Genomic DNA, 18,378 nt, shown 5'->3' with positions numbered 1-18,378 from the left:
CTCCCTATCTCTCTCATTCATCTCGGTGGCCCCTAAACCTTGCTCCTGATTGGTAAATCTGCTTTAATGTTTGCTTGTCTTCTTTTGTATTCAGCCCACGATTTCTAGCTGTGTAACACTGGTTGAGCTACTTAACTTCTCTTTGACTCCATTTCCTCATTTGTAAAAATGGCATAACAATGGAAGAAGACACCTTGGGTTTCTGTGAAGGTTAATTAAAATAATCCATATAAAGTGCTTAGCATAGGGTCTGGCACGTAATGAGCACTCAGTAAATGTTAGTGGTAACAATAATTAATATCGATATTACTTATCTTTTATTTTCTGGCTTCCCCCCAAGATGCCCCCTTGCTTTTCTAGTCACCTCCCCTCATTCCTCTCCCCAGGTGATTCCCAGCTCTCTTCTTTTACATGCTATACCTCTTATTTCTTATCCTATGCTCCTTCCCTGCCCACTTTCATATGTTCTTCCCTGTCAGGCTTGTCCTTTTATTCTGATCTTCTTCTCTCATCTGCAATTTGAGGTTACCTAAGGAAAAACTGCTGCAGCTCTGGATAGGAGGTATGGGCTCAAAATGGGAAAAGGAAATGGGAAAGAATCTGGCATCCCTTGATCTGTAACGACACAGTCCACAACTGCTGAAACCATTGTCATTTTTCCCTTTACTTTCTTCTATTGGGCTTGCAGAAAGGGGTGGATAAAGAATTCTTTCTTCTCTTCACTGTGTTGGATGAGAACAAGAGCTGGTACAGCAATGCCAATCAAGCAGCTGCTATGTTGGATTTCCGACTGCTTTCAGAGGATATTGAGGGCTTCCAAGACTCCAATCGGATGCATGGTATTGGGAATACTTTTGCCCTGGGCTAAATTGAGGGGTCCCAAGTAAAATCTAACTTTAACCGTAATCATGACCAATCCTGAAAACACGGATTTTATTGGTCATCTCTGTCCAAGAGGCGGGATAGATTGAGAAGTTAAACCAAACACCACAGATCTGATACTTAGTACCTTTGGGTGCTGTGTCCTATGTTACACAGTATGTGGGACACTGGAAGAAAGAACTGCAAAATGAGGATTGTGCACAAGAAATCCACAAGGGATTGTGAAGAATAAGCCAGATGATACCTTTCCAATCTTATCTCCCTCTTCCTTATATTTTAGTACCTTTGCTCCCTAGCCAGATGATACCTTTCCAATCTTATCTCCCTCTTCCTTATATTTTAGTACCTTTGCTCCCCTACCCCATACTCCAGCCAACTGGGGCTATTTTTCTTTGTGAGCATGCTGATGTCATGCTTTTGCAGTGCTGTTCCCTTCACTTGAAATGCTCCATCTCTTGGTTCCCATTACTAGTTAGTTTCATCATTTGGAAAAAGTAAAACTGTCTCATGAGCAAAGTTCATTCCAGTTAGAATTTACTGAGTGCCTAATTGGTACTAGGTAATGTGCTAGGTGCTCAGGCAGTCACATAGATATAGAAAAAAAAAATGATATGCTTCCTGTTATGTCAATCCAGTGCAGGAAATAGATTTGTAAGTAAATCACCAGAAAGTATATCAATTACATTCCACGGCAACTGATACTGCAGAATTTCGTGGGATAAAAGTTTCATGGATCAAAGAGAGAGTAATAACTGATTTACAGAGGATATCTGAACAAAAATACGATGGGTAAGTGGTAGGATGCCATAGAAAGAGACCATAAGGGAAGTTTATTGCAGAAAGAGGAAACCATGTGAAAAGTCAACAGGTATTATCAAAGCACCTACAATGTTTAAAGTTTTGGTAATGCAGAGAAAAATAGAGCTCATAGATAAGGAAAACGGTGTGTGTGTGTGTGTGTGTGTGTGTGTGTGTGTGTGTGTGTAAGAGGATGGGAGGACAGACTTCAGGTAGGAGTACCAGAGAGGAGGCTACTGTAGGAGTTCAGGCCAGGGAGGATGAGGGCCAGAACTAGGGCAGTAGCAGTGAAGATGAAGAGGGGGAAACAGGTTGAGAGCTGAAGATGGAATTTTCAGATCCCCAACACATTATGGAGGGGTGGAAAATGAGATCAATGTAGAAAAGGAACAATTAGAGTGGTTGTAAAGGGACCAGAAAGTATGTTGCCACAGAAACCAAGGAAGGAGAGTTTCAAGAAATAGGGAATAGGAGAGATTGGTGTGTGTGTGTGTGTGTGCGTGTGTGTGTGTGTGTGTGTGTGTGGTAGTGGTTCAATGTTGTCAGGATGTGGATCATGGTGGAGGTGAGGTAAGAAAGGACAGTTGAGTGCTCATCCCAAAGACGCAGATAATCACGAGTAGAGTTAAGTGGATTAGAGAAGAAGCCAGAGGTGTTGAGGATGACTCAGCAGTTTCAAGTTGTGTGAAACCATAGTACATAGCTGATACCATGCTGCTGGCCAGTGCTGGAGTAGTCTGGTCTCATCTCCCCATCTTGTCTTGCGTTTTTGTTTTCCAGCCATTAATGGGTTTCTATTCTCCAACCTGCCTAGACTGGACATGTGCAAGGGTGACACAGTGGCCTGGCACCTGCTCGGCCTGGGCACAGAGACTGATGTGCATGGAGTCATGTTCCAGGGCAACACTGTGCAGCTTCAGGGCATGAGGAAGGGTGCAGCCATGCTCTTTCCTCATACCTTTGTCATGGCCATCATGCATCCTGATAACCTTGGTAAGTGCCTTAGCGGCTGGCCCTAAGCTTTATTGGGTATAGGGCCAGGAATGGGGTCAGGAAGAGGGAGGGATGGTGAAGAGAAAAGAAGAGGCATGCTGACGGTTCTAGGAAGTTTTTAAAAACACTTTTTTCTTTTTCTTCTTCAATGTGCTCTCCATGTTCTGGTTACTTGGATTCCCTACTCAGCTGCAGGCAGAATAGATTTAGTAGAAGGTGGAGGAAGCTCTTTTCTGGAGCAACAGAAGGGAAGTTGGGATGTTGATCAGCTTTAGTGCAGTTCTTACATGGCAGGGAGTGGACTTGACTACATAGAGTTTTTTAGATATAGTACTTTTATTGGGAGGAAGGTCAATAAAATGCACTTATAAGTGCTATCAAATTGATACTCTGTGAGGATTTCTACAGACTTTCTCATTTCTGGTCTCTCCCTCTCTCTCTTTCTCCCCACGACACTCCCCCCGTCGCCCCCCGCCACCCCGTTGTGTGTGTTTGTATGTGTGTGTGGTGATGTAACAATTTCAGCCTGGAAATAAGAACACAGGAGCCCTAGTTCAGGCTCTTTCATTAACTTGCTGCGAACTTTGGTCTAATTACTTCCCTTCTCTCTAGCTAGATTTCTTCCTTCCTTGATTCTTTCCTTTCTGCCTTCCTTCCTTCTGTCCTTTTGTCCTCCTTCCGTCTCTCCTTCCCTGCATATCCTTTTTCTTCCTTTTATGAAGATGTTTGACTAAAAAGTTTCTTCAGATTCTATGTATTTCTAGCATTTCATAATGGAGCAGTTATCTTTTCTTTTGTCCCTATGGTGTACTTTTTTTTTTCCAGCCATTAGATGACAACAGTGTTTGTAAGAACAACCTGTCAGCTCCACACAGTTCCTATTAAACTTCTGTTTTACTCCTGTAAATTCCATTCATATTTAGGGGGAAAAACATCCTTGAACAAGTGTCTTCAACACTTTAATAAATTTAACCTAGTCCTGAGTTTGACAAACACTTGACATAAAGCTGGTCTCTTCAGAAATAGAAAGGACAGTTTGGAGGCTATTGTAGTTTTCTCGTGAGAGAAGCTTGTGGCTTGGACTAGGGAAGAGGCAGTGGAAACGAAAAAATAATTTTGAAGGAATTGCTGATAGGATTTACTGATGCAATAGATAAGGGTGGTAAGGGAAATAGAAGAAGTAGATGTGGAAAGAAATGACCCTTTCTTTCAAGGTGTTTATAAACTAGTAGAAGGGGTCATTTTAAAAGAGAGGGGCACTTAGCCCTTTAACATATGGTTTAGATATAAAGTGCATTAGTGGTGGAGAAGCGAAGAATGTAGAACTCTGTTTGGGCCGAAATAGTCAGGGAGGGCTTTCTGGAAAAGAAACATGAATTGGGTCTTGGATAATGAGTGGACTCTCATAGATACTTGGGGGTTGGGTCATAGGTAAGTTCCACAAAGAGGGTGACAAAATGAATGAAGATTTCAAGGTAGGAATGAATGAGATGTGTGAGAGAAGCAGTCAGAGTTCCGTGTAGTTGGAGTGATAGTTGAATTTGAGACAATGTGTGGGAAGTAGAACTGGATTGGTAGTTTGGGGTCAACTCATAGAAGGCTTTGAAAGCCAGGAAGAAGAGTTTGTAGTGATGGGATAAGCACTGAGCAGCAAAGTAAGGAAACAATGAGAGTAATGTTCTACGAAAGTTAGCTTCTTTGATCGACATTGAGTTTGAGTATCCTTGAGGTAGAAATTTGGAGCTTAAGATCCGGTCCCGGCAACTCCACAACACAGACATTTAAGACTGTTACCTGCACATTCCATTGTAAAAAAAAGAGTGAAGGACCTTCTAAAGCTGTCTTAGGTAAGCATCCCTCTGCAATCAAGACGTTCTCTTTCTTTTTAGCTAACTATTGAAGTCTATTTTCTTTCTTTGATACTTGGTGAGAAACAACTCATCATTGTTTTTTCTTGGAATAAGAATTATTACAGCTATATTTACTTATTTGTAGCATCACTTAACTGAGCATTAAATATGTTCTGTACTAAGCACTGTTCACAAACTATTGGGTTTAGTTGTTAAACAACCAAATAAAGTAAAATAATCCTCATTTTACTGATGAGGGAACTGAAAAACAGAGGTTTAGCAATTGCCACAAGGTTTTATGTGTGTGTGTGTGTGTGTGTGTGTATATATATATGATTTATATATAATAAATGAAAGATAGGGTTACCAACCATGGCAGTTTGCCTAGTACTAAGAGGTTTCTAGAAATATGGGACTTACAGTGCTAAAACTAGAAACATCCTGGAAGAAGTTGGTTATTCTAGTGGCCGAGTTTAGTTTTAATAAACCCAGTGTATGTAGCTTTGGAGCTGGAGCTCTTAACCTTTGAGCTCATTACTCTCAATAAACTTTTAATACTCTTTTATCTATGTGTAGTTAAGACAAAAGCCTTATCTCAGTCTATCTGAGACTAATGATTTTCTACAGTATGCCTAGGGAAAGACAGGAAATCCCCCAGGCACCACCCTGGGGTGTTCTGAGTCAGATTTTTCTTTCTGATCCTCCCTTAGGGACATTTGAGATTTATTGCCAGGCAGGCAGCCATCGAGAAGCAGGGATGAGGGCAATCTATAATGTCTCCCAGTGTCCTGGCCACCAAGCCACCCCTCGCCAACGCTACCAAGCTGCAAGAATCTACTATATCATGGCAGAAGAAGTAGAGTGGGACTATTGCCCTGACAGGAGCTGGGAATTGGAATGGCACAACCAGTCTGAGAAGGACAGGTAAGGCTTCAGAAATGGAGAGATTACACTTTTAGAAAAGCATTTTGCAAATGAGAATACTGAAATTCTGAGATGAGGAGACTCTTATCTCAGGTCTCCTAATATGATACCAATAGATTTGGGAGATGGGGCTATAATGCAGCTCTTATGAATTCTAGCTCAGTGCCGCTTCTATATTGACATAGTGAGGGAATAAAGCTTGCCCACACCTTCATGCTCTTGATCTTTGTCTCTCTTCTTTCAGTTAACTGAAGTATTTACCCTGGGACTTAAATTTTACAGGATTTACTCAAGGGACTGAATGTCTCAAGCTCAGCTGCCCCTTGACAAAATGGCATTGCATTTATTAAGGTACAGACTAAGCTATGTAGCAGAAAATGTCTAAAACAGAGTGATTTAAATATGATAGAATTTTATTTCTTTTTCACATAATAATACAAATATGAGCAGTTCAGGGCTGGCAGGTGAACCCTATCATCCTCAGCACTTGCTTTCCTTTCTGGGGCCAAGATGTCTGTTCCAGTTGTAGCTATTCCCAGCTATCATGAAGAAAGAAAGAAGTCTAGGGCAAGCAGCATTGTTTATAAGGACACAGCATGGAAGCTGTATACCTCACTTTTTTTAAAATTTATTTTTTATTATTCTTTAAGTTCGAGGGTACTTGTGCACAACGTTCAGGATTGTTACATATGTATACATGTGCCATGTTGGTGTGCTGCACCCATTAACTCGTCATTTACATTAGGTATATCTCCTAATGCTATCCCTCCCCTCTCCCCCCAACCCATGACAGGCCCCGGTGTGTGATGTTCCCCTTCCTGTATCCAAGTGTTCTCATTGTTCAGTTCCCACCTATGAGTGAGAATATGCGGTGTTTGGTTTTCTGTTCTAGTGATAGTTTGCTGAGAATGATGGTTTCCAGCTGCATCCATGTCCCTACAAATGACCTGAACTCATCATTTTTTATGGCTGCATAGTATTCCATGGTGTATATGTGCCACATTTTCTTAATCCAGTCTGTCATTGATGGACATTTGGGTTGATTCCAAGTCTTTGCTATTGTGAATAGTGCCACAATAAACATACGCGTGCATGTGTCTTTATAACAGCAAGATATATAATCCTTTGGGTATATACCCAGTAATGGGATGGCTGGGTCAAATGGTATTTCTAGGTCTAGATCCTTGAGGAATTGCCACACTGTCTTCCACAATGGTTGAACTAGTTTACAATCCCACCAACAGTGTAAAAGTGTTCCTATTTCTCCACATCCTCTCCAGCACCTGTTGTTTCCTGACTTTTTAATGATTGCCATTCTAACTGGTGTGAGATGGTATCTCATTGTGGTTTTGATTTGCATTTCTCTGATGGCCAGTGATGATGAGAATTTTTTCATGTGTCTGTTGACTGTATGAATGTCTTCTTTTGAGAAATGTCTGTTCATATCCTTTTCCCACTTTTTGATGGGGTTGTTCGTTTTATTCTTGTAAATTTGATTGAGTTCTTTATAGGTTCTGGATTTTAGCCCTTTGTCAGATGAGTAGATTGCAAAAATTTTCTCCCATTCTGTAGGTTGCTTGTTCACTCTGATGGTAGTTTCTTTTGCTGTGCAGAAACTCTTTAGTTTAATGAGATCCCATTTGTCAATTTTGGCTTCTGTTGCCATCGCTTTTGGTGTTTTAGACATGAAGTCCTTGCCCATGCCTATGTCCTGAATGGTATAACCTAAGTTTTCTTCTAGGGTTTTTATGGTTTTAGGTCTAACACTTAAGTCTCTAATCCATCTTGAATTAATTTTCATATAGGGAGTAAGGAAAGAATCTAGTTTCAGCTTTTTACTTCTGACTAGTCAATTTTCCCAGCACCATTAAATGGGGAATCCTTTCCCCATTTCTTGTTTTTGTCAGTTTTGTCAAAGATCAGATGGCTGTAGATGTGTGGTATTATTTCTGAGGGCTCTGTTCTGTTCCATTGGTCTTTATCTCTGTTTTGGTACCAGTACCATGCTGTTTTGGGTACTGTAGCCTTACTGTATAGTTTGAAGTCAGGTAGCGTGATGCCTCCAGCTTTGTTCTTTTGGCTTTGGATTGTCTTGGCAATGCGGGGTCTTTTTTGGTTCCATATGAACTTTAAAGCAGTTTTTTCCAATTCTGTGAAGAATGTCATTGGTAGCTTAATGGGGATGGCATTGAATTTATAAATTACCTTGGGCAGTATGGCCATTTTCACAATATTGATTCTTCCTATCCATGAGCATGGTATGTTCTTCCATTTGTTTGTGTCCTCTTTTATTTCATTGAGCAGTGGTTTGTAGTTCTCCTTGAAGAGGTCCTTTACATCCCTTGTAAGTTGGATTCCTAAGTATTTTATTTTCTTTGAAGCTATTGTGAATGAGAGTTCCTTCATGATTTGGCTCTCTGTTTGTTTGCTACTGGTGTATAAGAATGTTTGTGATTTTTACACATTGATTTTGTATCTTGAGACTTTGCTGAAGTTGCTTATCAACTTAAGCAGATTTTGGGCGGAGAGGATGGGGTTTTCTAAATATACAATCATATCATCTGCAAACAGGGACAATTTGACTTCTTTTCCTAACTGAATACATTTTATTTATTTCTCTTGCCTAATTGCCCTAGCCAGAAATTCCAACACTGTGTTGAATAGGAGTGGTGAGAGAGGGCATCCCTGTCTTGTGCCAGTTTTCAAAGGGAATGTTTCCAGTTTTTGCCCATTCATTATGATATTGGGTCTGGGTTTGTCATAAATAGGTCTTATTATTTTGAAATATGTTCCATCAATACCAAATTTATTGAGAGTTTTTAGCATGAAGGGCTGTTGAATTTTGTCAAAGGCCTTTTCTGCATCTATTGAGATAATCATGTGTTTTTTGTCTTTCATTCTGTTTATATGCTGGATTACATTTATTGATTTGCATATGTTGAACCAGCCTTGCATCCCAGGGATGAAGCCCCCTTGATCATGGTGGACTAAACTTCTTGATGTGCTGCTGGATTCGGTTTGCCAGTATTTTATTGAGGATTTTTGTATTGATATTCATCAGGGATATTGGTCTAAAATTCTCTTTTTTTTGTTGTATCTCTGTCAGGTTTTGGTATCAGGATGGTGTTGGCCTCATAAAATGAGTTAGGGAGGATTCCCTCTTTTTCTATTGATTGGAATAGTTTCAGAAGGAATGATATCAAATCAGTTATTTATTTAGTTCCTCTCATTTGTTTCTGATCAGAACCCAGTGAGAAACATCTAACAAGATCTTATAATTTAAAAATAAAGAAGCAGGAAAAGAGATATTTACATCAGTTTTTAAAAAATGTATTATTAGTTGCTAGCATTCAGGTAGGGCCCAAGTGGGAATACTTTTTTAAATTATTTGGACTTTTATTTTAGATTCAGGGAGTACTTGTGCAGGTTTGTTTCATGGGTATATTGTGCAATGCTGAGTTTTAGACTATGAATGATCCTGTCATCCAGGTAGTGAGCATACTATCCAATAGTTAGTTTTTCAACCATTTTCCCCATCCTCCCTTCCCCCTTTAGTAATCCCCAGTGTCTCCTGTTAAATCTTTCTTTTAATTAATTTCAACTTTTGTTTTAGGTATGGGGGTACCTGTGCAGGTTTGTTACATGGGTGTATTATGTGATGCTGAGGTTTGGGGTACAGATCCCATCTCATAGGTAGTAAGCATAGTACCCAATAGGTTTTCAACCCTTGCCCCCCATCCCAGTTTCTATTGTTGCCATCTTTATGTCCATAAGTATCCAATGTATAGCTACCACTTATAAGTGAGAACATTTTTCTTTCTGTTCCTGCATTCATTTGTTGAGAAATTAATGGCCTCCAGCTACATCCATGTTGCTGAAAAGGACATAATTTCATTGTTTTTAAAGTCTGCATAGAATTCCATGGTTTATGTGTACCACATTTCCTTTATCCAGTCCACCATTGATGGGCACCTAGGTTGGTTCTATGTCTTTGCTATTGTGAATAGTGCTGTGATGAACACATGAGTGCATGTGTCGTTTTGGTAAAATGATTTATTTTTCTTGCCTTTGTTTTTATTTTGAGATGGAGTCTCACTTTGTCATTCAGGCTGGAGTGCAGTGGCTTGATCTCGGCTCACTGCAACCCCCGCCTCCCGGGTTCAAGCAATTCTCCTGCCTCGGCCTCCCAAGTAGCTGGGACTACAGCCACACACTGCCACACCCATTTCTTGCCCATTTTTAATGGGGTTATTTGTTTTTTGCTTCTGAATTGTTTCAGTTTTTGGATATTTTAAAAAGTGACTTCCTGTCTCTGAGCCTGGGTGTACTCACCTTGAAAATTATGCTGTATAAGATGAAAGAACAGGACTAGAAAAGGAGGGAGGGAAGGAGCAGCAGGCTTGAATCTACATCCTGGCTCACTTTCTGGCTAACAAATGTCTCTTGTAGAATAAGTCCTGTCATCTCTGTGCAACTGATTACACCTCTGGCACCTATCTAAATCCCATAGGCCTATTAGAAATGTCAAATGATAAATCTGTTTTTAAACTAGACAGAATCCTATAAGGATAAAATCTGTAAGATTTCATTCCCTTCCTATGTCTCACCATAGTTAATGCTTTTCTGCCACCTTGTACCTTGCCCTTTTGTAAAACTAATTTCATCAAGACATCATTAGGGCTGCAGCTAAAGCCTGTGGCTTCTGATTCTTAGCTCAGTGCTGTTGTAGTATTAATTATATACCAAATTTCTATCTGGATGATGGCAAACAAGGAAACCTGCCATCATTTTTCCTTTTCTCTCTTTTTTTTTTTTTTTTTTTTTTTTTTTGACAAAGCCTCACTCTGTTGCCCAGGCTGGAGTGCAGTGACAAGATCTTGGCTCACAGCAACCTCTGCCTCCCAGGTTCAAGGGATTCTTGTGCCTCAGCCAACCAAGTAGCTGGGATTACAGGCACAAGCCACTACACCCAGCTAATTTTTTTAATTTTTATTTTTAGTAGAGATGGGATTTTGCCATGTTGCCCAGGCTGGTCTCAAACTCCTGAGCTTAAGCAGTCTACCTGCCTTAGCATCCCAAAGTGCTGGGATTACAGGCGTGAGCCACCATGTATGGCATACCTGCCATCTTTAGTTGTGGTTATGCAGCCAATGTGGTGAGAAGTCTGACATTAGAAGAAATAGGGACCAGGCGTGGTGGCTCACGCCTGTAATCCCAGCACCTTGGGAGGCCAAGGCCGGGTGAATCACCTGAAGTCAGGAGTTCAAAACCAGCCTGACCAACACGGAGAAAACCCATCTCTAGTAAAATATAAAAATTAGCCGGGCATGGTGGCGCATGCCTGTAATCCCAGCTGTTCTGGAGGCTGAGACAGAAGAATCGCTTGAACCCGGGAGGCGGAGGTTGTGGTGAGCCAAGATCGTGCCATTGCACTCCAGCCTGGGCAACAAGAGCGAAACTCCCTCTAAAAAAATAATAATAATAAGTCAATTTTTAAAAAAAGAAAAAAAAAAGGAATAGATCCCCCTTTTTTTTTCTATCTGTGACATGAAGCTGGTTCTGACCTGGCTTCCCCATAAATATTCAAATGAAAATGAGGGGTGGATGGCCAGGTGCTGATAGTACTCTTTGGATTCCTCTAGTTATGGTTACATTTTCCTGAACAACAAGGATGGGCTCCTGGGTTCCAGATACAAGAAAGCTGTATTCAGGGAATACACTGATGCTACATTCAGGATCCCTCGGCCAAGGACTGGACCAGAAGAACACTTGGGAATCTTGGGTAAGGGAATTCCACTTCCCTCCTAATGTTTAACAGCCTGATCTGCACCTAGGGCAGCTATGTTGTACCAGGATGGCCTCACTATTCCCCATTCTCAGTGTTTTCATATGATACACTGGAATTATGGAATATTTTGTGAAAAAACCACGACAATAAACAGTGAAGGAGGAGGAAGGAAATCATGAATTCTGCTGCAACATGAACCAGGTTTTACTGGGTTTTCTATATCTTCAAGGTATGAGTTTCTGCGGATGGTAAGTTGTAATAAATGCTAGGGGCAGGAGAACTTAGGAACATCAAAAAGTTAAAAAAAATATATATATATATACAAGGAATTAGTTTTTTCATTGTACCCCTGTTTAACTATTGCTTTAGGTGTTTTCCCCCTTATTCTAGTTATGGTACAGAAGGGACCCACTGACTCCTGAAGAGATCCTCTCAATTCTATATTGTCTGCCAAACTTATCACTCCTTATCATCAATGATTCCACAGCACCTTGATTCTTTAGACCTTAGGGCTGTTATAGATAGAGGGTAGGGGTGGGAAAAGTGGAGGTAATTGAAAGTATAATCTTGTCGTTGAAGTACCTTCATCCTGTGGGTAATAGTAACAGTTTAAGGACTTCTGAATCTAAAAATGGAGCTAGCCATGCCTTCTAGGTCTTAGAAGGATGTTTTCTCAGGGTAAACTCCTAATTCTATGAAGTGCCCATGTATGTCACTTTCTTTAATGTTCCCTGTCCTACTCCTTCATTAATGAAACTTTATTTATTTACTTATTTTTGTCTACATTAGGTCCACTTATCAAAGGAGAAGTTGGTGATATCCTGACTGTGATATTCAAGAATAATGCCAGCCGCCCCTACTCTGTTCATGCTCATGGAGTGCTAGAATCTACTACCGGCTGGCCACTGGCTGCTGAGCCTGGTGAGTGGGGACACTTAGTGAAAGAACAAGGGACATGCATCAACTCTGCTTCAGGCTTCTGGATTGTTCCTTTAAAAATTATGTACTTCAGACTGGAGTGGTAGCTTATTCCTGTAATCCCAGCATTTTGAGGGGCTGAGGCGGGTGGATCACTTGAGGTCAGGAGTTCAAGACTAGCCTGGTCAACATGGTGAACCCTCATCTCTACCAAAAATACAAAAATTAGCTGGGTGCAGTGGCGTGCACCTGCAGTCCCAGCTACTCAGGAGGTTTAGTCAGGAGAATCTCTTGAACCCAGGAGGTGGAGGCTGCAGTGAGCCAAGATCATGCCACCACACTCCAGGTAGAAATGAGACAGCTGTACTGATAGGAGATTATCATCAGTTTGAGATATGGATCTGTAACTTGGAAGAGACACCTGGGATAGACATAGAAGTTTAGCAGTTGTAAATAATTACAATGGATGATAGTTGAAATCATGATATGTATGTAATCACCCAGTGAGATAGTGTGTAAAGTGACAATGATATTAGCTGAGAATGAAACTTTGGGACATACTACTATTTAAGAGGAGGTAATCTATCTTAAATAATGTATAGGTTTAAAATAATTCTAACTATATCCAATCACAGTTGGATATTTTATTTTATTTGTACAAATGTAAGGAGTATGTGAGAAATGTTGTTACATGTATATTACGTATAATGATCAAGTCAGAATATGTACAGTGTCCATCATCTGAGTATAATATATTTTTGTTAAGTATAGTAATCTTAATCTGCTATCAAACATTGAATTAATTCCATTTTACTGTATATTTTTACCCTTTAAATCAGTTTTCTTCATCTTTCCCTTTCTTTAACACCACCCTTCCCAGTCTCCGTTATCTACCTTTCCACTCTTTATTTCCATATGATCAAAGGTTTTAGCTATTACATATAAGTGAGAAAATGCAATATTTGTCTTTTTGTGTCTGATTTATTTTACTTAAGATAATGACCTCCATTTCCATCCATGTTGCTGCAGATGATGATTTCATTCTTTTTTATGGCTGAATAGTGTTCCATTGTGTATATATACCACATTTTCTTTATCCATTCATCCCTTGATGAACACAGGTTGATTTCATATATTTGCTATTGTGAATAGTGCTACAAGAAATATATAAATGCAGGTATTCCTTTGATATATTGATTTCTTTTCATTTGGGTAAATATCTAGTAGTGACATTGCTGGATTGAATAGTAATTTTTTAGTTTTTTTAGAAGTTTTTGTACTATGTTTTATAGTGCCTCCACTAGTTTACATTTCCACCAATAGTGTGTAAGAGTTCCCTTTTTGCTGCATCCTTTCCAGCGTCTGTTATTATTCTTATTTTTGTCTTTTTAGTAATAGCCATTCTGACTAGGATAAGATGATCTGTCATTGTGGTTTTAATGTGCATTTCCCTGATAATTAGTAATGCTGAGCATGTTTTCATACACCTGTTGACCATTTGTATGTCTTATTTTGAGAAATGTCTGTTCATGTCCTTTACCCACTTTTTAATGTGTTTTTTTTTTCCTTTTAATTTGCTTGAGTTTCTTGGTATTCTAGTATTAGTCCCCTGACAAATGAATACTTTGTAATTGTTTTCTCCCATTCAACAGGTTGTCTTTTCACTCTGTTATTTCCTTTGCTGTGCAATATTTAGTTAAATATAATCCCATTTGCCTATTTTTGCTTTTATTAACTGTACTTTTGAGGTCATCAATTCTTTGCCTCAACCAATGTTCAGGAGAGTTTCTCTCCAGTTGTCTTCTAGTATTTTTATAGTTTCACATCTTACATTTTAGTCTTTAATCCATTGTAAGATAATTTTGTATATGGTGAGAGATAGAGGTCTAGTTTTATTCTTCTGCATGTGGCTATCCAATTTTCTCAGCACTGTTTACTAAAGAGGATGTTCTTTCTCCAATGTAACATTTTGTCAGTTTTGTCAAAGATCAGTTGACTGTAAATATGTGGCAATATTTTTGGATTTTCTATTCTGTTTCATTGGTCTATGTGTCTATTTTTATACCATGCTGTTTTGGTTACCATAGCCTTTTAATATATTTAGAAGTCAGGTAATGTAATGCCTCCAATGGTTTATTTGTTTATTTGTTTATGGCTCAGGACTGCTTTGGCTATTTGGGCTCTTTTTTGGTGTCATATAAATGTTCAAATTTTTGAAAAGTTTCATGAAGGATGACATTGATATTTTTAGAGGAATTGCATTGAATCTGCAGATTGCTTTGGACAATATGGTCATTTTAATGATATTAATTCTTTTGATAATTTTTCATTTGTTTGTATCCTCTTCAATTTCTTTTTTTTTTTTTATTATACTTTAAGTTCTAGGGTACATGTGCATAACGTGCAGGTTTGTTACCTATGTATACTTATGCCATGTTGGTGTGCTGCACCCATCAACTCGTCGGCACCCATCAATTCATCATTTATATCATGTATAACTCCCCAATGCAATCCCTCCCTCCTCCCCCCTCCCCCCTCCCCATGATAGGCCCCAGTGCGTGATGTTCCCCTTCCCGAGTCCAAGTGATCTCATTGTTCAGTTCCCACCTATGAGTGAGAACATGCGGTGTTTGGTTTTCTGTTCTTGTGATAGTTTGCTAAGAATGATGGTTTCCAGCTGCATCCATGTCCCTACAAAGGACGCAAACTCATCCTTTTTTATGGCTGCATACTATTCCATGGTGTATATGTGCCACATTTTCTTAATCCAGTCTGTCACAGATGGACATTTGGGTTGATTCCAAGTCTTTGCTATTGTGAATAGTGCCGCAATAAACATACGTGTACATGTGTCTTTGTAGTAGAATAATTTATAATCCTTTGGGTATATACCCAGTAGTGGGATGGCTGGGTCATATGGTACATCTAGTTCTAGATCCTTGAGGAATTGCCATACTGTTTTCCATAATGGTTGAACTAGTTTACAATCCCACCAACAGTGTAAAAGTGTTCCTATTTCTCCACATCCTCTCCAACACCTGTTGTTTCCTGACTTCTTAATGATTGCCATTCTAACTGGTGTGAGATGGTATCTCATTGTGGTTTTGATTTGGATTTCTCTGATGGCGAGTGACGATGAGCATTTTTTCATGTGTCTGTTGGCTGTATGAATATCTTCTTTTGAGAAATGTCTGTTCATATCCTTTCCCCACTTTTTGATGGGGTTGTTTGTTTTTTTCTCGTATATTTGTTTGAGTTCTTTGTAGATTCTGGATATGAGCACTTTGTCAGATGAGTAGGTTGCAAAAATTTTCTCCCATTCTGTAGGTTGCCTGTTCACTCTGATGGTAGTTTCTTTTGCTGTGCAAAAGCTCTTTAGTTTAATTAGATCCCATTTGTCAATTTTTGCTTTTGCTGCCGTTGCTTTTGGTGTTTTAGACATGAAGTCCTTGCCCATGCCTATGTCCTGAATGGTACTACCTAGATTTTCTTCTAGGGTTCTTATGGTATTAGGTCTAACATTTACGTCTCTAATCCATCTTGAATTAATCTTCGTTTAAGGGGTAAGGAAAGGATCCAGTTTCAGCTTTCTACTTATGGCTAGCCAATTTTCCCAGCACCATTTATTAAATAGGGAATCCTTTCCCCATTTCTTATTTCTCTCAGGTTTGTCAAAGATCAGACGGCTGTAGATGTGCGGTATTATTTCTGAGGACTCTGTTCTGTTCCATTGGTCTATATCTCTGTTTTGGTACCAGTACCATGCTGTTTTGGTTACTGTAGCCTTGTAGTATAGTTTGAAGTCAGGTAGCGTGACGCCTCCAGCTTTGTCCTTTTGACTTAGGATTGTCTTGGCAATGCGGGCCCTTTTTTGGTTCCATATGAACTTTAAAGCAGTTTTTTCCAATTCTGTGAAGAAACTCATTGGTAGCTTGATGGGGATGGCATTGAATCTATAAATAACCTTGGGCAGTATGGCCATTTTCACGATATTGATTCTTCCTATCCATGAGCATGGTATGTTCTTCCATTTGTTTGCGTCCTCTTTTATATAACTGAGCAGTGGTTTGTAGTTCTCCTTGAAGAGGTCCTTTACATCCCTTGTAAGCTGGATTCCTAGGTATTTGATTCTCTTTGAAGCAATTGTGAATGGAAGTTCATTCCTGATTTGGCTCTCTGCTTCTCTGTTGCTGGTGTATAAGAATGCTTGTGATTTTTGCACATTAATTTTGTATCCTGAGACTTCGCTGAAGTTGCTTATCAGCTTCAGGAGATTTTGGGCTGAGACGATGGGGTTTTCTAAATATACAATCATGTCATCTGCAAACAGGGACAATTTGACTTCTTCTTTTCCTAACTGGATACCCTTGATTTCTTTCTCTTGCCTGATTGCCCTAGCCAGAACTTCCAACACTATGTTGAATAGGAGTGGTGAGAGAGGGCATCCCTGTCTTGTGCCAGTTTTCAAAGGGAATTTTTCCAGTTTTTGCCCATTCAGTATGATATTAGCTGTGGGTTTGTCATAAATAGCTCTTATTATTTTGAGGTACGTTCCATCAATACCGAATTTATTGAGCGTTTTTAGCATGAAGGGCTGTTGAATTTTGTCAAAAGCCTTTTCTGCATCTACTGAGACAATCATGTGGTTCTTGTCTTTGGTTCTGTTTATATGCTGGATTACGTTTATTGATTTGCAAATGTTGAACCAGCCTTGCATCCCAGGGATGAAGCCCATTTGATCATGGTGGATCAGCTTTTTGATGTGCTGCTGAATCCGGTTTGCCAGTATTTTATTGAGAATTGTTGCATCAATGTTCATCAGGGATATTGGTCTAAAATTCTCTTTTTTGTTGTGTCTCTGCCAGGCTTTGGTATCAGGATGATGTTGGCCTCATAAGATGAGTTAGGGAGGATTCCCTCTTTTTCTATTGATTGGAATACTTTCAGAAGGAATGGTACCAGCTCCTCCTTGTACCTCTGGTAGAATTCAGCTGTGAATCCATCTGGTCCTGGACTTTTTTTTGGTGGGTAGGCTATTAATTATTGCCTCAATTTCAGAGCCTGCTATTGGTCTATTCAGGGATTCAACTTCTTCCTGGTTTAGCCTTGGGAGAGTGTAAGTGTCCAGGAAATTATCCATTTCTTCTAGATTTTCTAGTTGATTTGCGTAGAGGCGTTTATAGTATTCTCTGATGGTAGTTCGTATTTCTGTGTGGTCAGTGGTGATATCCCCTTTATCATTTTTTATTGCATCTATTTGATTCCTCTCTCTTTTCTTCTTTATTAGTCTTGCTAGCGGTCTGTCAATTTTGTTGATCTTTTCAAAAAACCAACTCCTGGATTCATTGATTTTTTGGAGGGTTTTTTGTGTCTCTATCTCCTTCAGTTCGGCTCTGATCTTAGTTATTTCTTGCCTTCTGCTAGCTTTTGAATGTGTTTGCTCTTGCCTCTCTAGGTCTTTTAATTGTGATGTTAGAGTGTCCATTTTAGATCTTTCCAGCTTTCTCTTGTGGGCATTTAGTGCTATAAATTTCCCTCTACACACTGCTTTAAATGTGTCCCAGAGATTCTGGTATGTTGTATCTTTGTTCTCATTGGTTTCAAAGAACATCTTTATTTCTGCTTTCATTTCGTTATGTACCCAGTAGTCATTCAGGAGCAGGTTGTTCAGTTTCCATGTACTTGAGCGGTTTTGATTGAGTTTCTTAGTCCTGAGTTCTAGTTTGATTGCACTGTGGTCTGAGAGACAGTTTGTTATAATTTCTGTTCTTTTACATTTGCTGAGGAGTGCTTTACTTCCAATTATGTGGTCAATTTTGGAATAAGTGCGATGTGGTGCTGAGAAGAATGTATATTCTGTTGATTTGGGGTGGAGAGTTCTATAGATGTCTATTAGGTCCGCTTGGTGCAGAGATGAGTTCAATTCCTGGATATCCTTGTTAACTTTCTGTCTCGTTGATCTGTCTAATGTTGACAGCGGAGTGTTGAAGTTTCCCATTATTTTTGTATGGGAGTCTAAGTCTCTTTGTAAGTCTCTAGGGACTTGCTTTATGTATCTGGGTGCTCCTGTATTGGGTGCATATATATTTAGGAGAGTTAGCTCTTCCTGTTGAATTGATCTCTTTACCATTATGTAATGGCCTTCTTTGTCTCTTTTGATCTTTGATGGTTTAAAGTCTGTTTTATCAGAGACTAGGATTGCAACCCCTGCTTTTTTTTGTTCTC

General features: G+C 39.4%; 1 protein-coding gene across 3 annotated transcripts in view; it reads left to right on the top strand.

Annotated features, from left to right (window-relative positions):
* The window catches only part of HEPH (hephaestin), a 129,452-nt gene that overhangs the window by 36,089 nt on the left and 74,985 nt on the right, over positions 1–18,378 (top strand). For all 3 annotated transcript variants that reach the window (XM_030934569.1, XM_030934571.1, XM_030934570.1), the window contains exons 11-15: positions 689–839; positions 2,461–2,673; positions 5,234–5,447; positions 11,090–11,229; positions 12,025–12,156. In XM_030934569.1, coding sequence (XP_030790429.1) covers positions 689–839; positions 2,461–2,673; positions 5,234–5,447; positions 11,090–11,229; positions 12,025–12,156 — 850 coding nt within the window. The remainder of the gene's footprint in view (positions 1–688; positions 840–2,460; positions 2,674–5,233; positions 5,448–11,089; positions 11,230–12,024; positions 12,157–18,378) is intronic.

The sequence above is a fragment of the Rhinopithecus roxellana genome, chromosome 7 (assembly GCF_007565055.1).
Source record: "Rhinopithecus roxellana isolate Shanxi Qingling chromosome 7, ASM756505v1, whole genome shotgun sequence".
In the NCBI taxonomy this organism is placed as follows: domain Eukaryota; kingdom Metazoa; phylum Chordata; class Mammalia; order Primates; family Cercopithecidae; genus Rhinopithecus; species Rhinopithecus roxellana.
Note: the sequence above shows the minus strand (reverse complement) of the source record. Positions and strands in the feature narration are given on the sequence as shown.